Raw genomic sequence first — 25,115 nt, forward strand, 5'->3', positions numbered from 1 at the left:
TACTTTCATACCCTCTTACAATACTTTCATACCTCTTGAAGGTATTATTAGCTTATGAGCTTGATGAAATCCCTCAACTCACAGCTTCACAACACAGAAGTGCCTTCAGAAACACTAGTTCCTGCATTAGTCATGAGTAGCAGCTATTCAGACCAGTGGTGGGATTCAAAATTTTTTACTACCAGTTCTGTGGGCGTGGCTTGGTGGGCATAACGTAGCTTGGTGGGTGTGGCAGGGGAAGAATACAGTGAAATCTCCATTCCCTTCCCACTCCTGGGGGAAGAATACTGCAAAATCCCCATTCAGCTGTGACTCGGGAGGCAGAGAATAGGTGGGAGCAAGGCCAATCAGAGGTGGTATTTGCCGGTTCTCCGGAATACTCAAAATTTCCGTTACTGGTTCTCCAGAACTGGTCAGAAGCTGCTGAATACCACCTCTAGTTCAGACTGTATATGGGTGCTCTCATGATCTCCCCTTTCCCTAAAGTGATTTCTGCAGCTTGAATCCAGTTCCTATCATCAATTCAGCCATCACATTGTCCCTGCTGTTTAGGAATGTCTATTCAGCATGTCCTCACTGGAACTCCTTCAATATGTTGCAGATATCCAAAGATATTTAAAGTTAATTCTCAGGGAAGTGATAGCAGGAATCAGACAGAACCTTCCTGCTAAAATGGGTACAATACCCACATAATGAAATGAAGACACAAGACAGTAAAAGGAATATTAAGAGGGCCATCAGTTTATTTAACTTAACTAATACCATTAATACTTAAATCTGGAGTGCGGTAGCTGTAAAAAAAAAAGATATCCTATTACAAGAAGTTAATACATCATTGTGTATTAAAGGAATTTATGTAATTGCATTTTCTTTGGAGATAACTCCGTATATGTCATAATGAAATAATGCATTATTTTTTTCATAGATTCAAGAAAATCTGGAAGTAGAATTTAGTCTGGAAAATATGTAAGTACTTCCTAGACTTTTAAGAATTTGTAACATAAAACAAGCTTCCCTGCCTGCTATGGAAAATATGGATAGAATGGCATTAAATATTGGATAGAACTTTTCCAATTTTGCATGCCTCTGCCTGATATCCTGGCATGGAGTATGTGGGCATATTGGCATTTATACATTCCATCTCCCTTCAGCCTTCCTTTATTCTTGCAATACTCATTCAGGCTCTCTTTCTCAAATGATGGATCTGAATCTATGATTCTGTCGTCATATGCAGTAGACCAAGAAGTAGTAGTAATAATATTAGCTATCTTCAAATTAGAGGGATTTTTTTAATGTCTATTCTAAAACTACCATATTAGAATTTAAAAAAAAAACCAGGTGATCCTCAGATGATAACAAAAAGTGGAAGCTTTTCTGTTATTCATAGTCCTAGTCTATTCTGCCCTGTTAATATGGAAAAATGCCAGCTGTGAGTCTTTGGATTAATTAGGAGTGAGGTTGGTCATCATTTCAATGGGAAGTTTGGTGTTTGAGTGGATGATTGACAGGTCTTTTCCCCAGTGCTAAAATATTTTCTGCCCAGCTTTAAGACATTTAAGAGTGGTGGTATTCTACCAGTTTGGCCCAGTTCTGCAGAGCAGGTAGCAGCAATGAGCAGCGGCGACTGAACCAGTTCTCTTCACCACTCTGCTGTTGGGCCCGCCCACCCACCTGGGCTCCCATACTCACCTTTATCCTCTGAATTTGAAGCCCAGCTACTTTGCATGGTACAGAAGAGTGCCGCGTGGCAGCTGCTGAAGCAACTGGGATCGTGCAGGCTTGCAGGAGGTGAGTTAGAATGCCTCTGTGCCTGTGCAAACGCCTCTGCATCTGCGCAAAGTGTGTGTTTGGCATGCGCATGCATGCAAAGTGTGTGCATGCACGCCCACCAAGCCACACCCACCGAACCAGTGGGAAAGACATTTGAATCCCACCACTGCTCAGTGGTTAGAATGCAGTACTGCAGGCTACTTCTGCTGCCTGACGGCTGCCTGCAATTCAGCAGTTTGAATCTCACCAGCCTCAAGGTTGGTGAGCCTTCCATCCTCCTGAGGTCAGTAAAATGAGGACCCAGATTGTTGGGGGCAATACGCTTACTCTATAAACTGCTTAGAGAAGGCTGTAAAGCACTGTGAAGCGATATACAAGTCCAAGTGCTATTGCTATTGCTGTTACGGACTAAGCAAACGTACTATTTAAAATCCTAATAGTTTTACTTCTACGGCAGGTTCGTAATCCTGCATTTCTGATTGGCCCGCGAGCAGCGGATCCTGATTGGTCAATTCTGGCCGATCTGATTGGCTGTTAACGAGCACCGCTGATTGGCTGTTCCCAGCGCGGCAAACTCAAAAGCATTGGCTGTTGTGACAGCAGCCAGCCCTATAAAAGGACTGCTGCTGCCCAAGTATTTCGCTCTGTTCTGAAGTCACTAATAAAGAGTTGAGTCACTACCCAATGCCTCGTCTCTGTTCCTTGCGCCCACGCTCCAGACATAACACTGGCGACGAGGATGGGATGCGGAGACATTAGAGCTCACTGAACAACCAACGAACCTACAGAGCACGTGGCTGAGAGCGCACCGAAAGAAGCGGCAGGATGATCAGCAGCGCCATACCACCCGCTCCATTTGACCCGGCAAACGAAGACTGGGACTCCTATATGGACAGGTTTCAGATGTTCCTGGAAACCAACAATCTGAAGGATGCTTCGCCTGGCAAGAAACGAGCGGTATTCCTGACCCATTGCGGGCCTGCCATTTTCAAAATGGCAAAGGCGCTTGCAAAACCAGCGGAAGTCAAGACAATGGACTGGGATAACCTTGCCCCAATCCTCCGGGCCCATTATGCCCCAGCGGTACCAACGCTCATCCGAAGACACGAGTTTTACCAGAGGGACCAACAGGAAGGCGAGAGTGTTGGAGACTTCATCGCCGACCTTCGGAACCTAGGTGGACTCTGTGGCTTCACCAACCTCGAAGAAGCCATGAGAGATCGGATTGCTCTGGGTCTCAAAGACCCCACAACCCAGAGCAAGATAATGGCAAAGGGAGACATCGCCCTCACAGATGTCATTGCCGACACTACTGCAGCAGAAGCAACCAGGAAGTCAGCCGCTCGAATGCGCCGGGCAAACGCACCGCACCGCCAACTCGCCAACAACGCTACATTGTTTTCCGAGAGGCACGCAACAACCACTCACCATGAGGACCTCGAATCCTCATCAGAAAGCAAGGAAGAAGAGGTCAACAAACTCAGGTCAGAACGCGACCAGCGGGACCAGCAGAATCGGAAATCCCCGTACCAATGCTCCGGATGCGGGGGTAGCCATCCGCGATCTGACTGCAAATTCCTAGACGCACTCTGCCGTTCCTGTGGGAAGAGGGGCCACATCGCGAAGGTCTGCAGAAGCAAGTGAGGACCCAGCCCAACCAGGAGAGAAAACAATTTCCGACAGACCGCCGGCACCCCACCAGCAAATCAGGACCGCCAAGGCACTCAATGGAACCTACACTACAGAAATCGAGCACCTGTCACTTCATCCAGATGTGAAGAAGCGCATCAGACTATCATCATCGGCCACACATCGTCCCTTGATGCAAGAAAAATCCGAGTGAGGGTCAGTATCGAGAATCGTCCATGCATTATGGAAGTTGACTCTGGATCCTCCCTATCTATGGTCTCATGGAAAACCTTCAGGCAGCTGATCCCTGACATCCGCCGCCAGGACCTCAGCACTCAAAATATCATATTAAAAGACTACCAGGGAAACCGAATCCCGGTTGCCGGATCCAGCGATGTCCGAGTAACATTCAAAGACCACACCGCAACCCTACCTCTGACCATCGTCGATCGAGATCGACCCAGCCTTCTGGGTTTGCAGTGGTTTGCACCCCTAGGAATTGAGCTAGCTGGCATCAACCAGACTGGGAGCGATGACTGGGAAGCAGCCCTCGTCCAGGAATTCCAGGACGTGTTCAGCGAGAAGCTAGGCAAGTACAAGGGATCCCCCATATCATTTAACCTCAGCCCCGAAGTTGCACCCATTCGCCTTAAGCCTCGTCGAATGCCCTTTGCACTCAAGCCAAAGATTGAGGAACAATTGGACAAATTAATAGCCCAGGGCGTGTTGGAACCGATTGACCACGCTCGATGGGAAACCCCAATTGTGACCCCCATAAAACCAGACGGATTGTTGAGAATTTGTGGGGATTACCGGGCCACCCTCAATCACGTGCTACAGCAGAACGCTTACCCTGTACCTGTGGTCCAACACCTTCTTCATTCCCTGGGAGGTGGAAAAATATTTGCAAAATTGGATCTAGCTCAAGCGTACCAGCAGTTGCCCGTAAACGCCCAGACTGCTGAAGCCCAGACTATAGTTACGCATAGAGGGGCCTTTAAATGTAACAGACTTCAGTTCGGAGTAAGTGTAGCACCTGGCATTTTCCAGAGTTTGATCGAGAGATTACTGCAAGGCATAAAAGGGGTCGTGCCCTACTTCGATGATGTTTTAATAGCTGCCCCTACTAGAGGCCTGTTAGAAAAACGTCTCAGACTGGTTTTACAGAAATTCAAAGACGCTGGCCTGAAGGTTAAGAAGGACAAATGCCAACTCTATACAGAAAAGGTTGAATTCCTGGGCTACCTTCTTGACAAACAGGGAATTCACCCAACTGAAAAAAAACTATCCGCAATAAAAAACGCCCCAAGACCTAGGAATAAAACAGACCTCCAAGCCTTCCTAGGACTCATTAACTTTTATAACATCTTCTTGCCCCAAAAGGCGACTGTTGCTGAACCCCTGCATAGGCTCCTCGACAAGAAGGCTTCCTGGGTCTGGGGACAATGGAAAGAGCGTGCCTTTCAGCAAGTCAAGGACCTTTTAACTTCAGATGCTGTATTGATACAGTATAACGAAACTTTACCGTTAACCGTCACCTGTGATACCTCACCGTTTGGGGTAGGAGCAATCCTGAGCCACATCCTACCAAACGGTACTGAGGCACCCATTGCATTTTTTTCAAAAACCTTGTCAAAAACTGAGAGGAACTATAGCCAACTTGATAAAGAGGCCCTTGCTATTGTAGCAGCGATCAAACGATTCCACGAGTTTGTATATGGAAGACCCTTTTCCATTATCACCGATCACAAACCGTTACTTGGCATCTTAGCGGGAGACAAACCAACGCCCCACATCTTATCCCCTAGAATGACGCGTTGGTCGGAGTTTCTAGCCGCATATGATTACCAATTGCTACACCGCCCGGGAAAAGCCACTCCCCCCGCTGACGCTTTAAGCCGCTCACCACTGCCTGAAGTCATAGACGATCCAGCTCCAAGTCTAACTACGCTTCAAATCGAAACCCTTCCTTCTCCACCACTGAGATATCGCCTTAGAAACAAGGAAGGATCCTTATTTGGCGCGAGTCCTCAGCTGGGTAGAAAGAGGTTGGCCTGACAATGAACCCAATGACACCTTCAAACCTTTCAAAAACCGCCAGACTGAACTCTTCTCACAAAAAGGATGCATATTGTGGGGAGACAGAGTCATTATTCCAGAGCGGCTACAGCACAAGGTTTTGAAACTATTGCACGATGGACATCCTGGCATCGTGCAAATGAAGGCACTAGCGAGGAGCTATGCTTGGTGGCCAGGTATAGATAAGAAAATAGAAACTTGGGTGGCCACTTGCAGCAAGTGTCAGGAAACTCGCTCGGCTCCGCCAAAAGCCCCGCCAACTGAATGGGAAACACCCCGGGGTCCCTGGTCCCGCATCCACATCAATTTTGCGGGACCTACCAAGGGGCATACATTTCTCATAACTGTGGATGCCTACTCCAATTGGCTAGAGGTCCACAAAATGAAGAGCACCACCACAGAAGCAGTCATCAAGAAACTAAATAAACTATTCTCTACGCATGGGTTGCCAGACGTCCTGGTCTCAGATAATGGACCCCAATTCACTGCTCTTGCATTTGAACAGTACCTCGCAGACCGGGGAATACGCCACGCCTTAACCCGCCTGCTCACCCTGCAGCCAATGGGAGAGCTGAGAAAATGGTCCAATTCATAAAAGAAAACCTTACACAAAATGCAGAGAGGAGACATCGACGAGAAAGTGACCAGGATGCTCCTCCTCCAACACATTACCTCGCACAGCATCACAAACAAAACACCAGCCGAACTCCTGATGGGACGTAAACTACACTCACATCTTGACCGCCTACATCCTGCCTACACGCCGGAACAACCCCTGGGGTCCAGCAGCAGGTACCGCACATTCAGAGTAGGCGACTCTGTTTTTGCGAAAAAGCTTCTCAGGAGACCCATTGTGGGTTCCCGCTACTATAACTCAACTTACGGGCCCCCGTTCCTACCGTTTACAAACTGCTGATGGGAAAATGTGGAAATGCCACATTGACCAACTTCGCTCCAGACTAGCTCCTACCACAACTCCCGAACCTCAAACCTGGGGGGGAAGGGAAAGCGAGGGGGCCGAAAAAGAGCTAGCATACGACACGGGACTTGAAAACCGAGAGTCAACGCAACCAACCCCAGGATATTCACCTGCCAGAGGAGGGCTGGACCAGATGACTGCCTCGCCACAGAACAGCGCCGCGATGGCAACTAATCCAGGAAATTCAGGAGCCAGTCTTGACGGGAGTGTGGATGACAGCCCCGAGGCACCCAGCGTGACAGTTGACCCAGCCGGGCCGTCAAGCTCAGCAAACAGCCCAGCGGAACCAGAGTCTGGGCAAGGACTGTTAGAGCAACGCAGATCAGGCAGACAGGTGAAACGACCTGCATATTTAAAAGAGTACATCACCCCACCCCTCAGATGGAATCTAGGGGGGAGGGGTGTTACGGACTAAGCAAACGTACTATTTAAAATCCTAATAGTTTTACTTCTATGGCAGGTTCGTAATCCTGCATTTCTGATTGGCCCGCGAGCAGCGGATCCTGATTGGTCAATTCTGGCCAATCTGATTGGCTGTTAACGAGCGCCGCTGATTGGCCATTCCCAGCGCGGCAAACTCAAAAGCATTGGCTGTTGTGACAGCAGCCAGCCCTATAAAAGGGCTGCTGCTGCCCAAGTATTTCGCTCTGTTCTGAAGTCACTAATAAAGAGTTGAGTCACTACCCGATGCCTCGTCTCTGTTCTTTGCGCCCACGCTCCAGACATAACAATTGCTACATTAGGAAACATTGCCAACTTAAATTTTGCTGTCCTCTCTGCCAATCCCTGCCTTATCTTTAAAGCTCCTATTAAGACTTGTTGCTGCATAGTGATTTTGGATATGGATAGTATATTATGAAAAGACTCTGATTAAATCTTTTAGCTTTGCTGCTCTCTCCTTTTCTTATTGTTATGACCGTCACAAAGATATCCAGTTTGATGACTTTTGTGCTATGGGCCAGTCACTGTCCCTCAGCTCAACTTTCTTCATAGAATTGTTGCAGAGGTGAAAATGGGAGGATAGAGCATTATGTGTGATCCCTTGAGCTCCTGAAGAAAAGGTGGATTCAAAACCTATCAAGTATTGATCATCATGATCATGACTAGATTCATCAAGTTGGTTTCATTCATTTAGACCTAATCCAATCTCTCCACCTCTGTTTGAAAAGCCAGATTCTTCTCTATTCAAGACTGCTGTGTCATTGGACTTGATGGTAGTTGATGGGAGTCCTTGGACTTGATAGGCAAGGCCTTGGCTACACCAGCCTAAAATGCTGAATAGATGCCCTACCATCTGAAATGTCAGGAGAATTACTTCAGATTATATTCAGGGCAAAATATCAATGAAGACTTTTTAAATACTCAGGGCAAAACTGTTTGTTTAATGCAGAAAACATTGCTAAAACATAAGAACGGCTAGGGGTAACTTTAAAATGTCTCAGGCATGGATTTAATAATTAAATATATTAATTTATAAGCCACCCAATTCCATGATGACTTTGGGTGGTGTACAATAGAATATCTCTTAAAACAAAATAATAAAAAGAATACAAAAGCAAACATCTGAAAAAATAACATGAAATCTAAAAGATCAGTGAGCTCAAAGGGATTGAGGAACAGATGAGGGCAACATGTCAGAATAACAAGAGATTGCTGGATCATGTTTGTGCAGTGGTTAAGTGCAAATTATAAAACACAGAGAGACTTCTTAAGATGAATAGGAATTCTAAACTCTGTTAATCAGCTAGACAGCAATTAAATTATTATGATTTCTGTCCAGTTAATCTGAAGGATTAATCTGAAGGACAGGATTAATCTAATCCTTTGCCTACAAGTAAAACTGAATTGCTAAGGCAATTAGAACCTAGATAAGTTTGTGCCTGGTAGTATTCATTCATTCATTTCTATATATTAATATATTGTTTCTGCTTTCCCATGATTTGTCATGGAGAAAATCTATTTATGTAGTTGCTAGGAGTCAAAAATGACGATGGCACATAATCAATCAATCTCATTATTTCAAAATGAAAATAAATTGTCAAAATGGTGTTCAGCTTCATCTTAGTCTTGGGTGTTTCATGCACTTGCCTAATTCTCCATTGCTCACCTACCAGTGATAAACCTAAAATTAGCTTAAAAGCTTCACATTAGAATGTGGCCAAATCTTAACCAAAGTAAAGTAATGCAGAGTGTAATGTCATTATTTCATATCATCCCAAATTAAATAAAAGGCAAATTTAAATAACCAAAATCTGTTGTGACATATGCCTTTTTATTTTTATTTTTCAGTTCAGTTCCTCCTGAGAATATTGTTACTAATGGTGTACTAGTGGTAATTTCAATTTTGCTTTTTTTCTATTTTTAAAATGCATGTTGTTGTGGGCATTTGGCTATTTGAACTCTGCAGTCCTTAAATTTGATTTTATCTTGTGTGGATGTGTCGGTGTGTGAATAGAATGGGTGAGTGCAATTAGTTGAGGCAGACAGTATAAAGTTTCACCATAATGAAGTTTCACCAAAATGCCTCTATAGCCATACACAGAGATTTTTTACCTTTGTGGTATGAATAAGGAAATCACACAGGAATTATGCCTTTAATTATAATTACCTCAAAACTTCAGAACAAATCATAAATTGGTAAGCCTAGCATAATCACTATGAAGTAAAGCCCATCATATTTAACGGAGTTTCCTCTCACATAAGCAGGCATGAGGTCTGAAAGAAGCGTCCTAAATATATTGGGAGGCAAATGCATGAGGGGAGTGTATGATGATAGTACCAACAACATATATCCACAAGTGCGTACAAACACATACATAAATGGTGTGATAGGCTGAATCATTTAGACCATTTTGGGAGCTGTCCAGAGATGATTATATGCTAAGTGGGTTTATGCATTTAAATAAATAAATAAATGAACAAACAAATATCAGATAGATAGATAGATAGATAGATAGATAGATAGATAGATAGATAGATAGATAGATAGATAGATTTATTTAGTATTTAGTTTACTTTATTATCATTGCACCTCATACAATGAAATTAAATGCCATTTTCAGTATATATTATAACTATAAAAATAAAACACAAACACACATCCTTCACATTCTATACAATTGAATTGAAAACCCGATATTGCATTAATATTGCACTATACAGTAGAATTTAATATAGTTACTGCCCTGGGATAGAAGCTGTTTTTCAGCCTATTTGTCCTTATTTTTATTATCCTGTACCATCTGCCAGATGGTAATAGTTCAAAAAAAGGGTGCCCAGGATGAGATGGATCTTTAAGAATGTTTTGAACTTTCTTAAGGCAGCGGGAGCTATAAAGCTCTTCTAAAGAGGGGAGAGGGCAACCAATGATCTTCTGGGCAATGACATTAACTCTCTGGAGTGCTTTCCTATCTGCCACTGTGCAATTGGCAAACCATACAGAGGTGCAGTAAGTTAAGATACTCTCTATGGTGCAGCAGTAGAAGTTCGCCAGGAGTTTTTCATTCAGTTGTTGTTTCCTGAGAAGTCTGAGAGGTAGTATAATCTCTGCTGGGCCCTTTTGACCAGTGCTGCAATGTGAGTGCCCCAGGTCAGGTCCTCTTTTATGATAACACCCAGAAACTTAAATTGGCCACTTGTTCCACTCGGTCTCCATTGGTAAACAAGGGCTAGATGTCTTATTTATTCCTTCTATAGTCCACTATAAGCTCCTTGGTCTTATTGATGTTAAGGACCAAGTTATTGTCTCCACACTATGAAAGCAACCAGTCTACCTCATCTCAATAGGCAGTCTCATGACCCCCAGAAATGAGTCCCACCACTGTTGTATCATCTGCAAATTTAGTAATAGTATTGCTAGCATGAGTGGGAATGCAGTCATGCACATAAAGAGTATAGAGCAAGGGACTCAACACTCAACCCTGTGGTGTACCAGTGTTACTTAATCTGACCTTCTGAGAGCGGCCAGTCAGGAAATCCATAATCCAAAGGCAGATTGAATAAGCAAGTCCAAGATCCATAAATTTAGATGACAGACAGACAGACAGACAGATAGACAGACAGACAGACAAGCCTCTCAGGCAATTTAAGTGTCTTTTGTTCAGAAAAGTTTAGCAGAATCAGGGCATCTAAACAGAGGCAATTACATTTTCATTTTGGTTCCTACCTGAATCAATTTCAGAACCAAACATAGATGCTTCCCACATTTTAGTGCTCTCAATGTTCATGAAAAAAATTGTTTAATTTCATATACTGTATTTAAAATAGGTACATAATTCTAATTTGGCTATTAATTTAGGTATTTGTTTAGATATTTCTGGCTAAGTTTCATGTTGTAAAACATTCCCAGTAATATTCTATTTCTTTCAAAGCTATTTTGTTTTGGCCACTAAGATTTTCTTCTCCTTTTGATAGTCCCGTGAAATTTCCTGCTTGGAGATAGAAGTGAATAATATGAAATGTGTTTCAAAAGGTAATACTTGGAAATGTATTGTTTTGTATGTATTGTTTTAATAGTCATTGGCCAATGATGGAAAAGATGAATCACATGAATCAGATAAATGCATATTGATCACAGAGTAAAAAAAATGCACAATACAAATGGAGTTAATTCCAATATGTATAGATCATTGACTTCAGATAGACTCAAGGTAGTATATGTAACTAAGCAAAACCTGACAAAAGAGGATTCCTCTATTATTTAAATCTCAGATTCCCTACAAAAAGATTTCTGTCTTGAATGCCCATCGAAACATCATTCAGAAGGGCAATAACTAAAGATCTGGAGGCAAGGTATTTTGTAAAAAGGGAGAATCATATTTTTTGTTCCCTGTCTCAGGGGACAGAGTACACTTTAGCTTGCTCTTCTGCATCAAATACATTATATTGGTATATATTGGATATATTGGTTCTCTGCCGAGCAGTTTGTTTCTATAACAATAAGAGATAATATAACTCTTATTATATAGTATTTATAACTTCAAAAAAGGCAGCTATGATCTTATAATCAACGATCTCTCTTCCCTTGATTGGCAATTTCTGTTCACTGGATGCAATACTGTTGAAGACCATTACAACATATTCTTACTAGAAATCAAAAAAGCCATCAAACTATATGTACCAATAACAACTCACAAAACCAGGAAAAACAGATTACCCATAACAATAAGGAAGCTTCAATCCAAAAAGAGATTACTTTGGCGAAAAAACCAATCTGGTCACGTTGCCAACTTCAAAAGCCGATACAAAAATCTATGCCACCAGATAAAAACTGAATGCATTAATTATCACATTAAACAAGAGGAAAACCTTCTACGCACAAATTCCACCTGTGCTTTCTACAATTTTGTAAACAACAAACTAAAAGACTCAAGGTCCATCCCACCCCTGAAAGGACCTAATGGCAAAGACTGCAATGACAACACCATCAAAGCAAACCTCTTTCACACATTCTTTGGCTCAGTATTTGTAAACAGCAATGGATCATGTCCAGTACTTCCTAGTCAAACCACAGACAACTACAATGATCTAATACATATCGATTTTACAGAAGACATTGCTGAAAAAGCACTGTGCAATCTAAAACCATCCCTATCTATTGGACCGGATGGAATATGTGCCTACTTCTTTAAAAAGCTATCTACTGCCATAGCCGAACCTCTAAGCATAATCTTTGAAAAATCTTTCAGGACCAGCTCCTTGCCAAAACTATGGTCACAAACTACGGTCATCCCCATCTTCAAAAAGGGAGACTCCAGCCTAGTTGACAATTACAGACCAATCTCCTTATGCTGCATTACCTGTAAAGTCATGGAATCAATTATTAACCAATCCATTATCCTCCACTTAGAGAAAAACAACCTACTCTCTAATAAACAATTTGGTTTCAGAAAATAAATAAATCCTGTAATCTGCAACTCTTACACTGCAAAAACATATGGACTACACAACCCGATAAGGGCAAAGCAATAGACGTAATCTACATAGACTTCTGTAAAGCCTTTGATTCAGTGGTACATGACAAACAACTACTAAAACTAAAATCATATAGTATCTCTGGACACCTACATAACTGGATAGAAGCATTCCTGTCAAACAGACAACAAATGGTCAAAATTGGGAGCATCCTATCAAATTCTGTACCTGTCAACAGTGGTGTCCCCCAAGGCAGTGTTTTAGGACCAACTCTCTTCATACTCTACATAAATGACCTCTGTGATCATGCATTCTCTTTGCTGATGATGTAAAGCTATTCAACACCACAGACAATACCACTACCCTCCAAAAAGACCTTGACTATGTATCAGAATGGTCAATCAAATGGCAACTTCAAATCTCAACAAATAAATGCTCTGTCTTACATATTGGCAGAAAAAAATCAGAAAATAAAATACAAGCTAAATAGTCAAGACCTTGTTGAGGATCCAAACTTTGTCAAGGACCTTGGAGTACTCATCTCTAATGATCTAAGTGCTAGAGTCCACTGTAACTACATAGCCAAAAAGGCATGAAGAGTTGTTAATCTAATCCTACGTAGCTTCTTCTCCTGTAATATCACACTACTAACTAGAGCATACAAAACATTTGCTAGACCTATACTTGAATACAGCTCATCAGTCTGGGACCCATATCATGTATCTGATATTAACACAATTTAAAAAGTCCAGAAATATTTCACAAGAAAAGTTCTCCGCTCCTCTACTCATTGCAGAATACCTTATGCCACCAGACTTGAAACTCTAGACCTAGAAAATTTAGAACTATGCTGCCTCCAGTCCGATCTAAATATAGTATATAAAAATCATACATTGCAATGTCCTACCTGCAAATGAATATTTCAGCTTTAATCATAACAATACAAGAGCAAACAATAGATACAAACTCAAGGTTAACCGAACCAACCTCAACTGCAGAAAATACGACTTCAGCAACAGAGTGGTCAATGTTTGGAATACTCTACCTGACTCTGTGGTTTCTTCCCCAAACCCCCAAAAACTTTAACCTTAGACTGTCTACTATTGACCTCACCCCCTTCCTAAGAGGCCTGTATAAGCGCACCAATCGTGCCTACCGTCCCTGTCCTATTGTTTTTTTATTTTTCTTATAAGTATCTATCTCATGTATTCAAAACTATATTTATTCTTATACCTGTATCTTGTAAGCAATTGACAAATCAAATAAATACTAAAAAATACTAAATAGATTACTATAAATTATGGTACTTATCATATACGACTAAAACACTAGTTGACATGACCTTTAACAGGATGAAACTGTGCATCACAGAGCAACTATTTTTGAACCAAGCTTCCTCAAATAGGCTAAGTTACAGAATGTGTCCAAAATCCAGGCTCCATGACTCCTGAGAGAATGAAAGTTGGGGAAATTGTGGCTGCTTCAGTTCTTCTGGCTGCTGTCATACTGTTGGACTTCTGCTGCAGTCTTGTAATCTTCATTTTCAATGTTCCCCGAGTCTTGCAATTCCTCATTCCATCTCCCACCTTAACTGCCTGTTGGAAAGGGAAGAAAAAGGGAAGGGAGATGAGGAGAGGAGAAGAGAGGGGAGGAGGAAGGAAGGAAAATATAGGCATATAGCTTTCCCTAATATATGCCTTTAAAAACACACACAGAGAAACATATTCCCTACTTAGTTACTTAGAATATACATAGTCTTTTATATGAAGATTTCCTGAATGTTTACTGTTTCATAACAAACATTTTAAGCCAATAACATATTAGTAGATATGCAATGTATGACAAATGTCTCTTTTCTTTTATGTACACCGAGAGCATTTGCACCAAGACAAATTCCTTGTGTGTCCAATCACACTTGGCCAATAAAGAATTCTATTCTATTCTATTCTATTCTATTCTATTCTATTCTATTCTATTCTATTCTATTCTATTCTATTCTATTCTATTCTATTCCATTCCATTCCATTCCATTCTATTCTATTGTAGAGTGTGCTTTAGAGAATTGTAACATTTTACTTTGGTAGTTATCTCTTTGTTTTATATTTTCATGGGATGCAAGTTAAGTTTGACTTAATTAATGAAGGAGTTCCCTGTATAACTGTATCTTTACTTCTCCACAGATGAAATTGCTTTATTTACTATGCAAGGATGCTATGAAGAATCTCAGAAATTTCCATTGACTTCTTCTGTTCCTCTTGAATTTCAATGCGTCAAGTATAAAGAATCTGCCCTAAAAGTTGAATTACTAAAGGATCTGTGTAGCACAAATTCTGTATGTTTTTAAGGCACATACATTTATTTTGAATAAAAATACAGAGGCAGGACCTCTGCCAACTACATCTAGGGACATCTAGCAATCATTGGAGCTAGTTAACACTTGTTGTCACACTGATGAGTACACTTGTGAAATACTCTATTTCCATATATATATAACATATAAATATAAATATAAATATATGCAATGTATGACAAATGTCTCTTTTCTTTTATGTACACTGAGAGCATTTGCACCAAGACAAATTCCTTGTGTGTCCAATCACACTTGGCCAATAAAGAATTCTATTCTATTCTATTCTATTCTATTCTATTCTATTCTATTCTATTCTATTCTATTCTATTCTATTCTATTCTATTCTACCCTGTTTCTCCAACAATACGGCCTCCCCCAATAGGAAGTCCCAGCATGTTTTATAGGCATGAAATGAAATTAAGCCCCTCCCCCAAATTAAGGCCTATATTAAAACATGCGAAATGGGGGAATGGTGGGGGGCTTGCCGTTAGGAAGTACTTTTATTGCACACCCGGATATGGTGCTGCCTACGTTGACCCCGATATGAAGTGCCCCACCAACGCCGAGGTCAACATCCAAGCCATCGCCACTGGCCCGAAGATGCAAGGGGGGGGGGAATTAAGTCACCCCCGAAAAGACGGCCTAGCCATTTTTTCGGGGCTCAAAAAAAAAAAAAAAAAGACCCGGCCTTATTATATGAGAAACACGGTATTCTATTCTATTCTATTCTATTCTATTCTATTCTATTCTATTCTATTCTATTCTATTCTATTCCATTCCATTCCATTCCATTCCATTCCATTCTATTGTAGAGTGTCCTTTAGAGAATTGTAACATTTTACTTTAGTAGTTATCTCCTTGTTTTATATTTTCATGGGATGCAAGTTAAGTTTGACTTAATTAATGAAGGAGTTCCCTGTGTAACTGTATCTTTACTTCTCCACAGATGAAATTGCTTTATTTACTATGCAAGGATGCTATGAAGAATCTCAGAAATATCCATTGACTTCTTCTGTTCCTCTTGAATTTCAATGCGTCAAGTGTAAAGAATCTGCCCTAAAAGTTGAATTACTAAAGGATCTGTGTAGCACAAATTCTGTATGTTTTTAAGGCACATACATTTATTTTGAATAAAAATACAGAGGCAGGACCTCTGCCAACTACATCTAGGGACATCTAGCAATCATTGGAGCTAGTTAACACTTATTGTCACACTGATGAGTACACTTGTGATACTCTATTTCCATACATACATACATGCATACATACATACATACATACATACATACATACATACATATATATATATGATGTGAGCAGAAAATCTATTTTCTCCTTTGTTAAACCTAATAAAATAATAATATGGCATTTTCTAAGATCAACAAAGGCATTTCAATGTAAACTTCTTTGGGCTTTCCATCATATTATGAAAATGAATCATTCTTATTCGAGAGATGGTTTAATTTGCTGATGTAGCTAAACCTATTCAGTTGGAAGTGAAACATACACTGTTGATTAATTCTAACTAATTTGATTCTTTCCAATAAGCTATGCCCACATATTGCAGTGTAATGTGATAGCCGTCTTGCCATGTTGGTTTTTGTGTGTGCATACACACATTAATATGTGTCTTCCAATGTAAATGTGCAGACAGATTTAGTTAGTAATAGCAATAGCCATTCACCCCACTCTGTGTTCAAGAAAAGTGTTAAGTATCTAGCCTGCATTCATTGGAACAAGAAGAAGTGGGAGCTGTCAACAAAGAAGTAGCAGCAGCAGCAAAGAAAGAGCATCACCTGCGCTTATTGTGAATGTTTCCAAAATGTTTCCTTTGTTAATTATTGATATGTAACATAGTTTTGATACAACCACCTCATAAATATGTTAGACAGCTATCTCTAACAACACAGCTTCATGAGCCAATAAAAGATTGCTAATTAATTAATTAAATTTACTACAACTGTCCAATGCTCCCTGGGTGACATGCAACTCCCTCGCTTATAAAAATAGATAAATCATAAAAGCACATAAGCTTCTTTATTTTCCAATTAATGCAATATACTGGATTCTGGATTTAAAGTTGAGCTTGCTTAATATACAGAATCTAAAGGTTGAATCGTGGCAACTGGACTAATTTTTGCTTTTTTGCTAGTCTGAGACATTTCACTGTTCATCCAAGCAGCTTAATATGAGCAGTGAAAGATCTCAGACTAGCAAAAAAGCAAAAATTAGTCCAGTTGCCATGATTCAATTTTTAGACACCTTTGCAATGCATTTTGGGAAGAAAACCCAGAAGTTGTTGTGGCAAGAGTTGGTACATTCCAACAACTCTCTGTTTAACTAACTTTCTCTGACTGATGAAGCTGCTTGGAGGAGCAGTGAAATGTCTCAGACTAGCAAAAAAAAAGAAAAAGAAAAACAAATAAAGAAAATTAGTCTACTTGCCATGATTCAACTTTCAGACATGTTTGACTGGATGATTGAGTCTTCATTGACTAACATAGCACAGTTCCTGATTTTAAAAAAAATCCAACATTTTTGAATTAATATTATAGTCAATGGAAATGCGTTCTGTAATTAAAGTGAAGGTGCTCTTGTTTTAATAGCTGTTGCTGTGTATTAATACAACACATTAATACTGCAATACTATACATATCTACCTAGCAGAAAGTTCTACTAAGTTCAAGGTTGCAGGTTTGTAACAATTAAGGCTGTTGTGTATTAATCTGTTCTATCTCTTAGTGTTTTTCAGGTGGAAACACAGATAAAACTGTTTGTCTTACTTTACCTCTGGATTCAATCTCTATGGAAAAAGAAGTCACTGTAGCCCAGGTAAATACTGTTTCATGGTGGAATATGGAAAATCTTTAATATCTTTTAAAAGATTAAAAACTTAATTTTATATTGCAAAAAGAGGGTGGCTCAATATGTTATTGTGAATTAACCATGTAAATTAACTTGTAAGGTAACTAATATAGAGGACTAATCTCATCTTTAAACAATGGAACTGAATGTTTTGTGGATTCCAGTCACCTCAGCTATTCTGCCAATGGAAAGGGATGTTTAAAATAATTCAACAATGTCTGAGGAGGGCACACCTCCCCCACCACACACATTGGACAATGTGGGAACTGCCAAAAAATCTCCAGTTCTTCAGAGAAAGATCTTTTACAGATACTAAGAAATTTTTTTTTACTCTGAAGGCATGCACTTAGTTGTGACTTCAGATTCCTCAAGTAAAGTAAGGAAAATGTTATTATGCAGACATGTAGATGAAATATTGCAATCAGGCAAGATAAAATTGTTATGCAGGCATTTACAATCAATCCCTCACAACTAGTTGACTATTCAAAGTTACAATGGAACACCCCCCCACTCACATGACTGCATTTCAGACAGTCAGCAACAGGCACACATTGCATTATCCCATGGTCATTTAACCTCAATTTACAAAGTTGTTGTTCTTGTTGTTTTGCCAGAAACTCACCTTTACTTTCAGTTTTTTGGTAAAAACAACCCATAGTAAACAACGAGTTCTCTTAATAACTACTGCAAGAAAAGGTTGTAAAATTGAATCAGTCACATAGATGATCCACTTTATGTTTGTCAGACTTACAACAATAATGGGCAGGCTCCAGTATGGTTATAAGTCAAGGACTACATGTGCTTTGGCACTTGCATAAAATGTGAGGTATCACAAATTTCAAACATGTAGGATATGGGTGTCAAACTCGCCACATCACATTGCCATCACATGATATTTCACATTGTTTTTCCCATTTGCGGAGCTGGGGTGGGCGTGGCCTGCCCTGCCCATGGGCCACCAGTTTGACCCCCCTGATGTAGGAAGATGTCTGAAATGTCACCCAACATGAAGAAATTATGTGGAATGATCTCACAGAAATCATGTCATTGGTTCCATTTAAAAATATTCTTCATTGCTTATTGGATAAGTAGAAGAAACCAACAATAAAGCTTATTTCTTGTGGCATGTGTTCTTTAAATTTCAAGAAGATTTTGAAATATAAAAATGAATTTAAACTGGGTCAGTCACGCACACTCTCAATTCTAGGAAAGAGGCAGTGGCAAACCACTTCTGAAAAAACCTTGTCCAGAAAATGGCAGGATGTCACCAGGGAGTTGCCTGGAGTCAAAAATTGGCTCAAAGCTCCAAAAAAAGAGAAAACATTATATTTTATAAATCATTTCTGATTTGCCATTTGATTTTCTGGTTTGCCAAGATTGTTTTGAAGAAATGTTGTTGCTTTGTGGGCGATAATGATGCCAGGAGCTTGTAGCATGGTGAGATGTTTATGACATGTTTTTCTTTGATATATAGAAGAATTATCCTTTTAAGAGGATTGTGACGGTTGTGCTGTAGTTGACTAGTGTATGGATTGACTCTTTTTCATGAAGTTTATTGTGTTAGAAAACATTACATAAATATCTAGTCCTGCTTTCTGGAATTCCAAATATAATTGTACATGTGTGAAGGAGGGAGCAAGGGAATATGTAGGTGAATATAGAAATTGATGATTTTTCCATAAAAATGTCAGACAGTGCTCTCAAGAAGTCTCTTTCAAATAAATAATAATTAACTGTCAATTAAACAATATTTACTTTAGCAAATTATTAACAGTATTTTTTATCCCTAGGACAAATCAATTGACTTATGTGTAAAGGTAAAAGAGTGGTAAGAGAAAATACTTTAATTTATTGATTGATAATGGGTTATCAAGCTGGACCTTAACTAGATTTTTTTCCATAATGATCTTCTCTAACCTGGTTTTTTGATCTTGGAATGATTTTTGTGCATGATGCATTAATCTCTGCTGGCTCTACTATTATCTGAGGTGTTTCAGGCCTATGGCTGGGTTAGGATGGAAATGTCATTTTGCTTGAGATTCTTTCCCATATTCCTGGGTATTATTATAGTGTCTTCCTAAATTAATCAGAACAATTATATTTTATTTCTTTCATCATGGACTAAATGCAAGGCAAAAAGAGCTTGATGTACGTTTAGACTACGAACTGTGTCCAGATGAACAAGTATTTATACAGAAAAGGAAAAAAATTGTAGCAGCTGCCCTGAAAAGGGTTCTTTGCATGGACAATGATTTGCAACATCATGAGGTATGTAAAGCATAACCATTGAAAATTAAGATTTAGTTTCACATTAATTATTTAGATCTCTGGCAAACCTAAGCATAGATGCAAGAGTTATGCAGATTTGGAAATAGGATGGGGAAGATTGATAAATGAATACATAATTTATCTAGGTTAGACACAGAAATATTTTTGCATCACATTATGACTTGGGTAACATTTTCACAACATATGGGCAGACTTAACCACAGTTTCAACTAGGAAACTGTGAGTATCCTAGACTAAGCAAAGTCTAAAAACTGCCAAAAATTTCTGGAAGCCTGGCACTCAAACAAATCGGCCATCAAAATGTGCATAGTGATAAACTAAACTGTATACCATTCAAAAGTGACAATCAAAAAGCCAAAAAGAAAACAAAAAGACTTAGATACCTCCTCACCAGCAATCAGCACTCATATGAGCAGAGATTAAAATCAAAATTAACATTAGACCAACAATCAATAAGGAAACAACACCACACTCAAGTAATTACCAACTAAGACAAACAAGCTAATAATAAACAGCAGCCCAATCAAGGAATCACCAAGACTACTCCCACTAACACTGACAAAGCAAGTTTATAAAATGATAACAAACCCCACTACTAGCACAGATTATTTTAACCTAGTTTGGTAATGGAACATCTGTAAGAAACAACCAAGCTCAGAGAGCACCAAGGACCCCCACAGCTTGAGTTATTATTATTTATTTAGGGGAAAAAAACACCTGGGAATTTCTCTCCAATTTTGATTTGTGAAGTTACTTGGCCATTGTTATTTGCTCCTTTTTAACATTGATAAAATGAGTTTTTTTCACTTCATTGGGCTTTATTTGTTGAACAGGTACCTGTGGTAGCTATCATGGCCACAGGAGGTGGAGCTCGGGCATTTACAGCTTTACATGGCCATTTACTTGGTCTTCAGAAATTGAATCTCTTAGACTGCCTCACATACATTTCTGGATCTTCCGGTTCTACTTGGTAAGAATGATATAAACAAATGTTGTTGTTTTTTAACCCCTCTACCGATCACATATTCTGACAAGAAGAGTTGCCTTATGGTGAGATGGATGGCCATAAAAGTAATAAATCAGTAAAATAAATAAATATAAACATTCACATTGGCTGTTCATATTACACTCTTGCTAATAATCATAATCTTTTAAATGCCACTCTAATTTGATGAGGAAATGGGAATGATGGGCAGAATTCATATATTTAGAATTTATTTATTTATTTAAAACACTCCTATATCTGCCCATCTTTTAACCAACCAAGTGACCACAGATGGTATTCAGCAGGTTCTGATCAGTTCTGGAGAACCGGTAGCAGAAATTTTGAGTAGTTCAGAAAACTGGCAAATACCACCTCTGACTGGAGATTATACAGTATCCTTCCCCTGCCATGCCCACCAAGCCATTGTCGTGCTCAAGGTGAGCAGTCTTTGCTGGAGCCCGACACCTTGGCAGGTATTGGGGAAAGCAGCACCTGCCTCCTCGTGACGCCTTTCTCAATCCAAAGTTTGGCAGGCGTTGGGGAAAGCAAAGCCTGCCTCCTCGATCCTGTCGGGAGCATTGCCACGAACTGCCGGCATTCACAAGCTGAGCTGCAGCTGCTAAGGAATGCTGGGGCAGGTTGTCAGCTGTCTGGCGGCTACCTTATTTATGATTGGCAGCATGCGGAGGCGATCAGCGGCGTGTGGAGGTGATGGGCGACGTGTGGTGGTGTGGGGAGGCATCGGACTTGTTTGCCCCTCTGCAATGTTGGGTGGAGGGTGTTTCTAATGTTTTGCAGCAGCTCCTAGGGTGATGATCAATTATGTCTGGGTTAGGGATAAGTAGTTGCAGGGTGGAGGCGTGGGAGAAGACGGGCTGATGTAGGTTTGCTGGGTGGGTTGCAAGGCCATTTAATAAGAGCTGAGAGGCAGTTGCCCTCAGCGCTAGCTTTACTTGGAATTTATCCATTGTTGCTGCTTGGCACTAGGTTTGATGTTTGCTGATGGAATAAACCCTTGTTACTGCATCATACAATCATGAGTATTGTGGTTTATTGGTGCCAATCACCCAGTACCCAGTGAGGCTGACAGCCATGCCCACAGAACCGGTAGTAAAAATGTTTGAATCCCACTCCTGCAAGTGACCCCCAATTAAAAGTTAAAGTAATATATGAAATTATACTAAAAATATAAAATTACATTGATTAAAATATGTTACATAGGCCTGAGACTGCCACAGAAAAGGCCTGTTTCCTAACTCCCATCCAATGGTAATATATAAGGGAAGTATCTGACCTGGCAATTAAAAAAAATACAATAAAATTAAAGCAAAAATCTGTTTACTTCCTGTGTACAGAATAATGATGATATTAACTGCTCTGATTCAAGAAAAGAATGGAATTGTGTATGCATACACATGGGACAGTTCTCATTCATTACATTCACCAGTTGGCCTTGGATAGGCTTCTGTTTAACAGATTGAATGGGAATGTGATTTAAGCTTTGGAGGAAAGGGCAGGTTACCAGGATGAAATATCCAAATATGTAGTAAATGTATAAATTGCATAACCAGGCTGGAGAGTTCTGATCTTAGTTTTGTTCCAGATTGGAATGCCTTTTGTTGAGTCCAGGAATGACACATGCTGATTCCTCCAAACTGAGTTCTTTATTCTTTCATACCTATAGATAAAATCTTGCCAAACTGAGCACTTTACAATCTGCATATACCATATACTATGTTAGTGATGGTAAATCTTTTTGGCACTGAGTGCCCAAACTGGAACGTGTGTGTATGTGTGCATGCCAAAGTGCTGGAAACCCAAAGACCAGCTTGCCAATGCATGCATGCTTGTTTTTTGGCCACTTTTTGTCATTTTTAGGCCATTTTGGGGGCATTTTCAGGCCTTTTTCAGGCCTTTTTCAGGCCATTTTGGGGCCATTTTTAGGCCATTTTTCATCATTTTCAGGCCATTTTTTGGGCATTTTCATGCCATTTTTGGGCTGTTTTCAGGCTGTTTTTCGGGCCAAATATGGCCTGAGAATGGCCTGTTTTTTGGCTGTTTTTCGGGCTGTTTTCAGGTGCTCCAGTGCCCATAAAGACCAGCTGCCCAGTGCGCATCCCCACAGGGAGGGTTCTGCGTGCCAGAAACCAGAAGAGCAACTGGCAACGACACACATGCCCACAAAGAAGGCTCTGCATGCCACCTCTGGCACGCGTGCCATAGGTTCGCCATCATGGTACTATGTGAACTATTAGGGAGGGGTTGTCTTCATCCTCTTTTTCTCATGCATAAAATGTACCACTGAGTTGCCTCTTACTCCTAGAATTCCTCCTGGAATGTAGCCCCTCCCTCCTAGGGATCCACCTCATTGCTATATTCCTGCCAACTTTTTCTTGTCATATTTTAAAAAATCATCTTTGACAGATTAGCCATAATTCCTCACAATAGCACAAAAAGAGAAGAAAAAAATTACAAACATGAAAATGACTTTTTAAAATTTCTTTTGGGTGACTGGGGCAAAAAATTGCACCTGCATTTCTTATATAGACTGAATTAATTGTGGTCAGCTCTGCTTATTTTCACTATTATTAAATATTTTTCCTAAGTATTTAAAAGTATTTAGGCAGGAAAATCCTAAAGCTGCATCGCAATTCTTCTTCTTCTTTTTTTATTAACAGTTTTTAAATTAGCACGATGGTTAAGTGTTTAAATATTAAATAATATTAAATTAGGTTAATAGCCCTTAATATCATTTAGGGAAATGTACCTCTTATTATCAAGCTGTGTCTTTTTTGTAGGACACTTTCAAATCTGTATGAAGAACCTGGTTGGTCACAGAAGGATCTTTTAGGACCGATTGCAGAGGCTCAAAAAAATATGTCCAAATGCAAGCTGAACTGCTTTACATTAGACCAGTTAAAAGAATACCATGATATGCTGAAGCAGCGGGAAAAGGATGGTTATAAAACCTGCATTACTGATCTCTGGGGAATTTTCATCGAGCAAGCATTAGGAAATGGGGTAATGGATGTTTCTGATTTCTCAATGATGAAAGGGTTCTGCTAGAAATCTGAATATACATGCTGAAAGATCAAAGCAATGCAAGCCACACTGTACCCTGACATTCAGTTTGAATGTGCAGAGTACAAATCTGGCTCTTATGCTGCCTCTTCTTCTGACCTCTTCACACCCAATGCAAAGATTGTGAGGAGATTCTAAGTGTCTTCAATGGAACTTACATAGAACAGTCCTTATACTTATCATGCAATTCATAACAGTGGAATAGGTGAAGATGTGACACTGGGTGATAGATCACATGGTGGGCCTCTATATCATTTATGTATTCAATACATCCGGATCAAAAGTCTATGGAGATTCTGAATCATCCAGGTCATAGCTGTCCCAAAGGTGCTTTAGGTGGGAATTCCTAAATGCATAGCACAACATAGGAGAATAAATGTTTTAAAGAAATATAATATTTGATTTGTTGGTGGTGGATTTGTTTTTACCTTTGTTTGGCTGATGATCATATAGGTATGGTTTTTTTTAATAGTCATTTTAATATCCCAAATATACTTTTTCAAGAGGCAACTGGACTTTTTTGTTTTTCTTCAAAGAAACGTCTTCAAAGAAAAACAAGAAAGTCCATTTGCCTTTTGAAAAAGCACCTTTAGGACATTCAGATCAAATGCCTAAATGCAATGCTTCTCCCTTCCAGTTCTGTTATTCTATTATTCTGTTTTTGAAAGGGATCTCCAAAGTCACAGCACAATGTAAACATATTTTGTTGGCAGCTCCCCAACTTCTTTGTATACCAAATCTAAAATCCTTATTTCAGGTGCAAAGTTTGTACCCTGACTTCCTTTGATATTTCACTATATAACCAGTCGCTCAGTAGATTAAAAATACTCTGTAACTCTCTTCTTCCCATTCTTGAGTTCACAACAGTCTTTCTTTAAAAGCATAACACTGGCATAATTATGGAACTTTATCCAGTTATAATGGGATTTCTAAGTCTATTTAAGATTTCAGCCTAAGATTCCTGTAGTAACTTTTCTGACTTATATATGTATAATCTTCAGGGTCACATTTTTTATTTCTAAAGTTTATTAAATCCTTTTAACAAGCACTGTGAATATTAATATGCATTTATTGATATGCTCACTTTCTGCCATTTTACATCCTAAAACTTTGCTAAAATCCAATACCATAGAAAAGGGAGCACTGTAGATAGCTTATCTCAGATTATTATTAAT

At 39.7% G+C, this 25,115-nt stretch overlaps 1 protein-coding gene across 1 annotated transcript in view; it reads left to right on the forward strand.

Moving 5' to 3' along the window:
• The window catches only part of LOC113409997 (cytosolic phospholipase A2 epsilon-like), a 56,750-nt gene that overhangs the window by 12,275 nt on the left and 19,360 nt on the right, over window positions 1-25,115 (forward strand). The window contains exons 4-13 of the mRNA XM_087951669.1: window positions 926-966; window positions 8,747-8,789; window positions 10,871-10,928; window positions 11,168-11,188; window positions 14,551-14,702; window positions 17,463-17,552; window positions 19,376-19,413; window positions 19,718-19,853; window positions 20,708-20,844; window positions 23,658-23,880. Coding sequence (XP_087807795.1) covers window positions 926-966; window positions 8,747-8,789; window positions 10,871-10,928; window positions 11,168-11,188; window positions 14,551-14,702; window positions 17,463-17,552; window positions 19,376-19,413; window positions 19,718-19,853; window positions 20,708-20,844; window positions 23,658-23,880 — 939 coding nt within the window. The remainder of the gene's footprint in view (window positions 1-925; window positions 967-8,746; window positions 8,790-10,870; window positions 10,929-11,167; window positions 11,189-14,550; window positions 14,703-17,462; window positions 17,553-19,375; window positions 19,414-19,717; window positions 19,854-20,707; window positions 20,845-23,657; window positions 23,881-25,115) is intronic.

This window comes from Notechis scutatus, chromosome 1, assembly GCF_049901735.1.
Source record: "Notechis scutatus isolate UNSWTSFEM ecotype Mainland chromosome 1, rNotScu1.2, whole genome shotgun sequence".
Taxonomy (NCBI): domain Eukaryota; kingdom Metazoa; phylum Chordata; class Lepidosauria; order Squamata; family Elapidae; genus Notechis; species Notechis scutatus.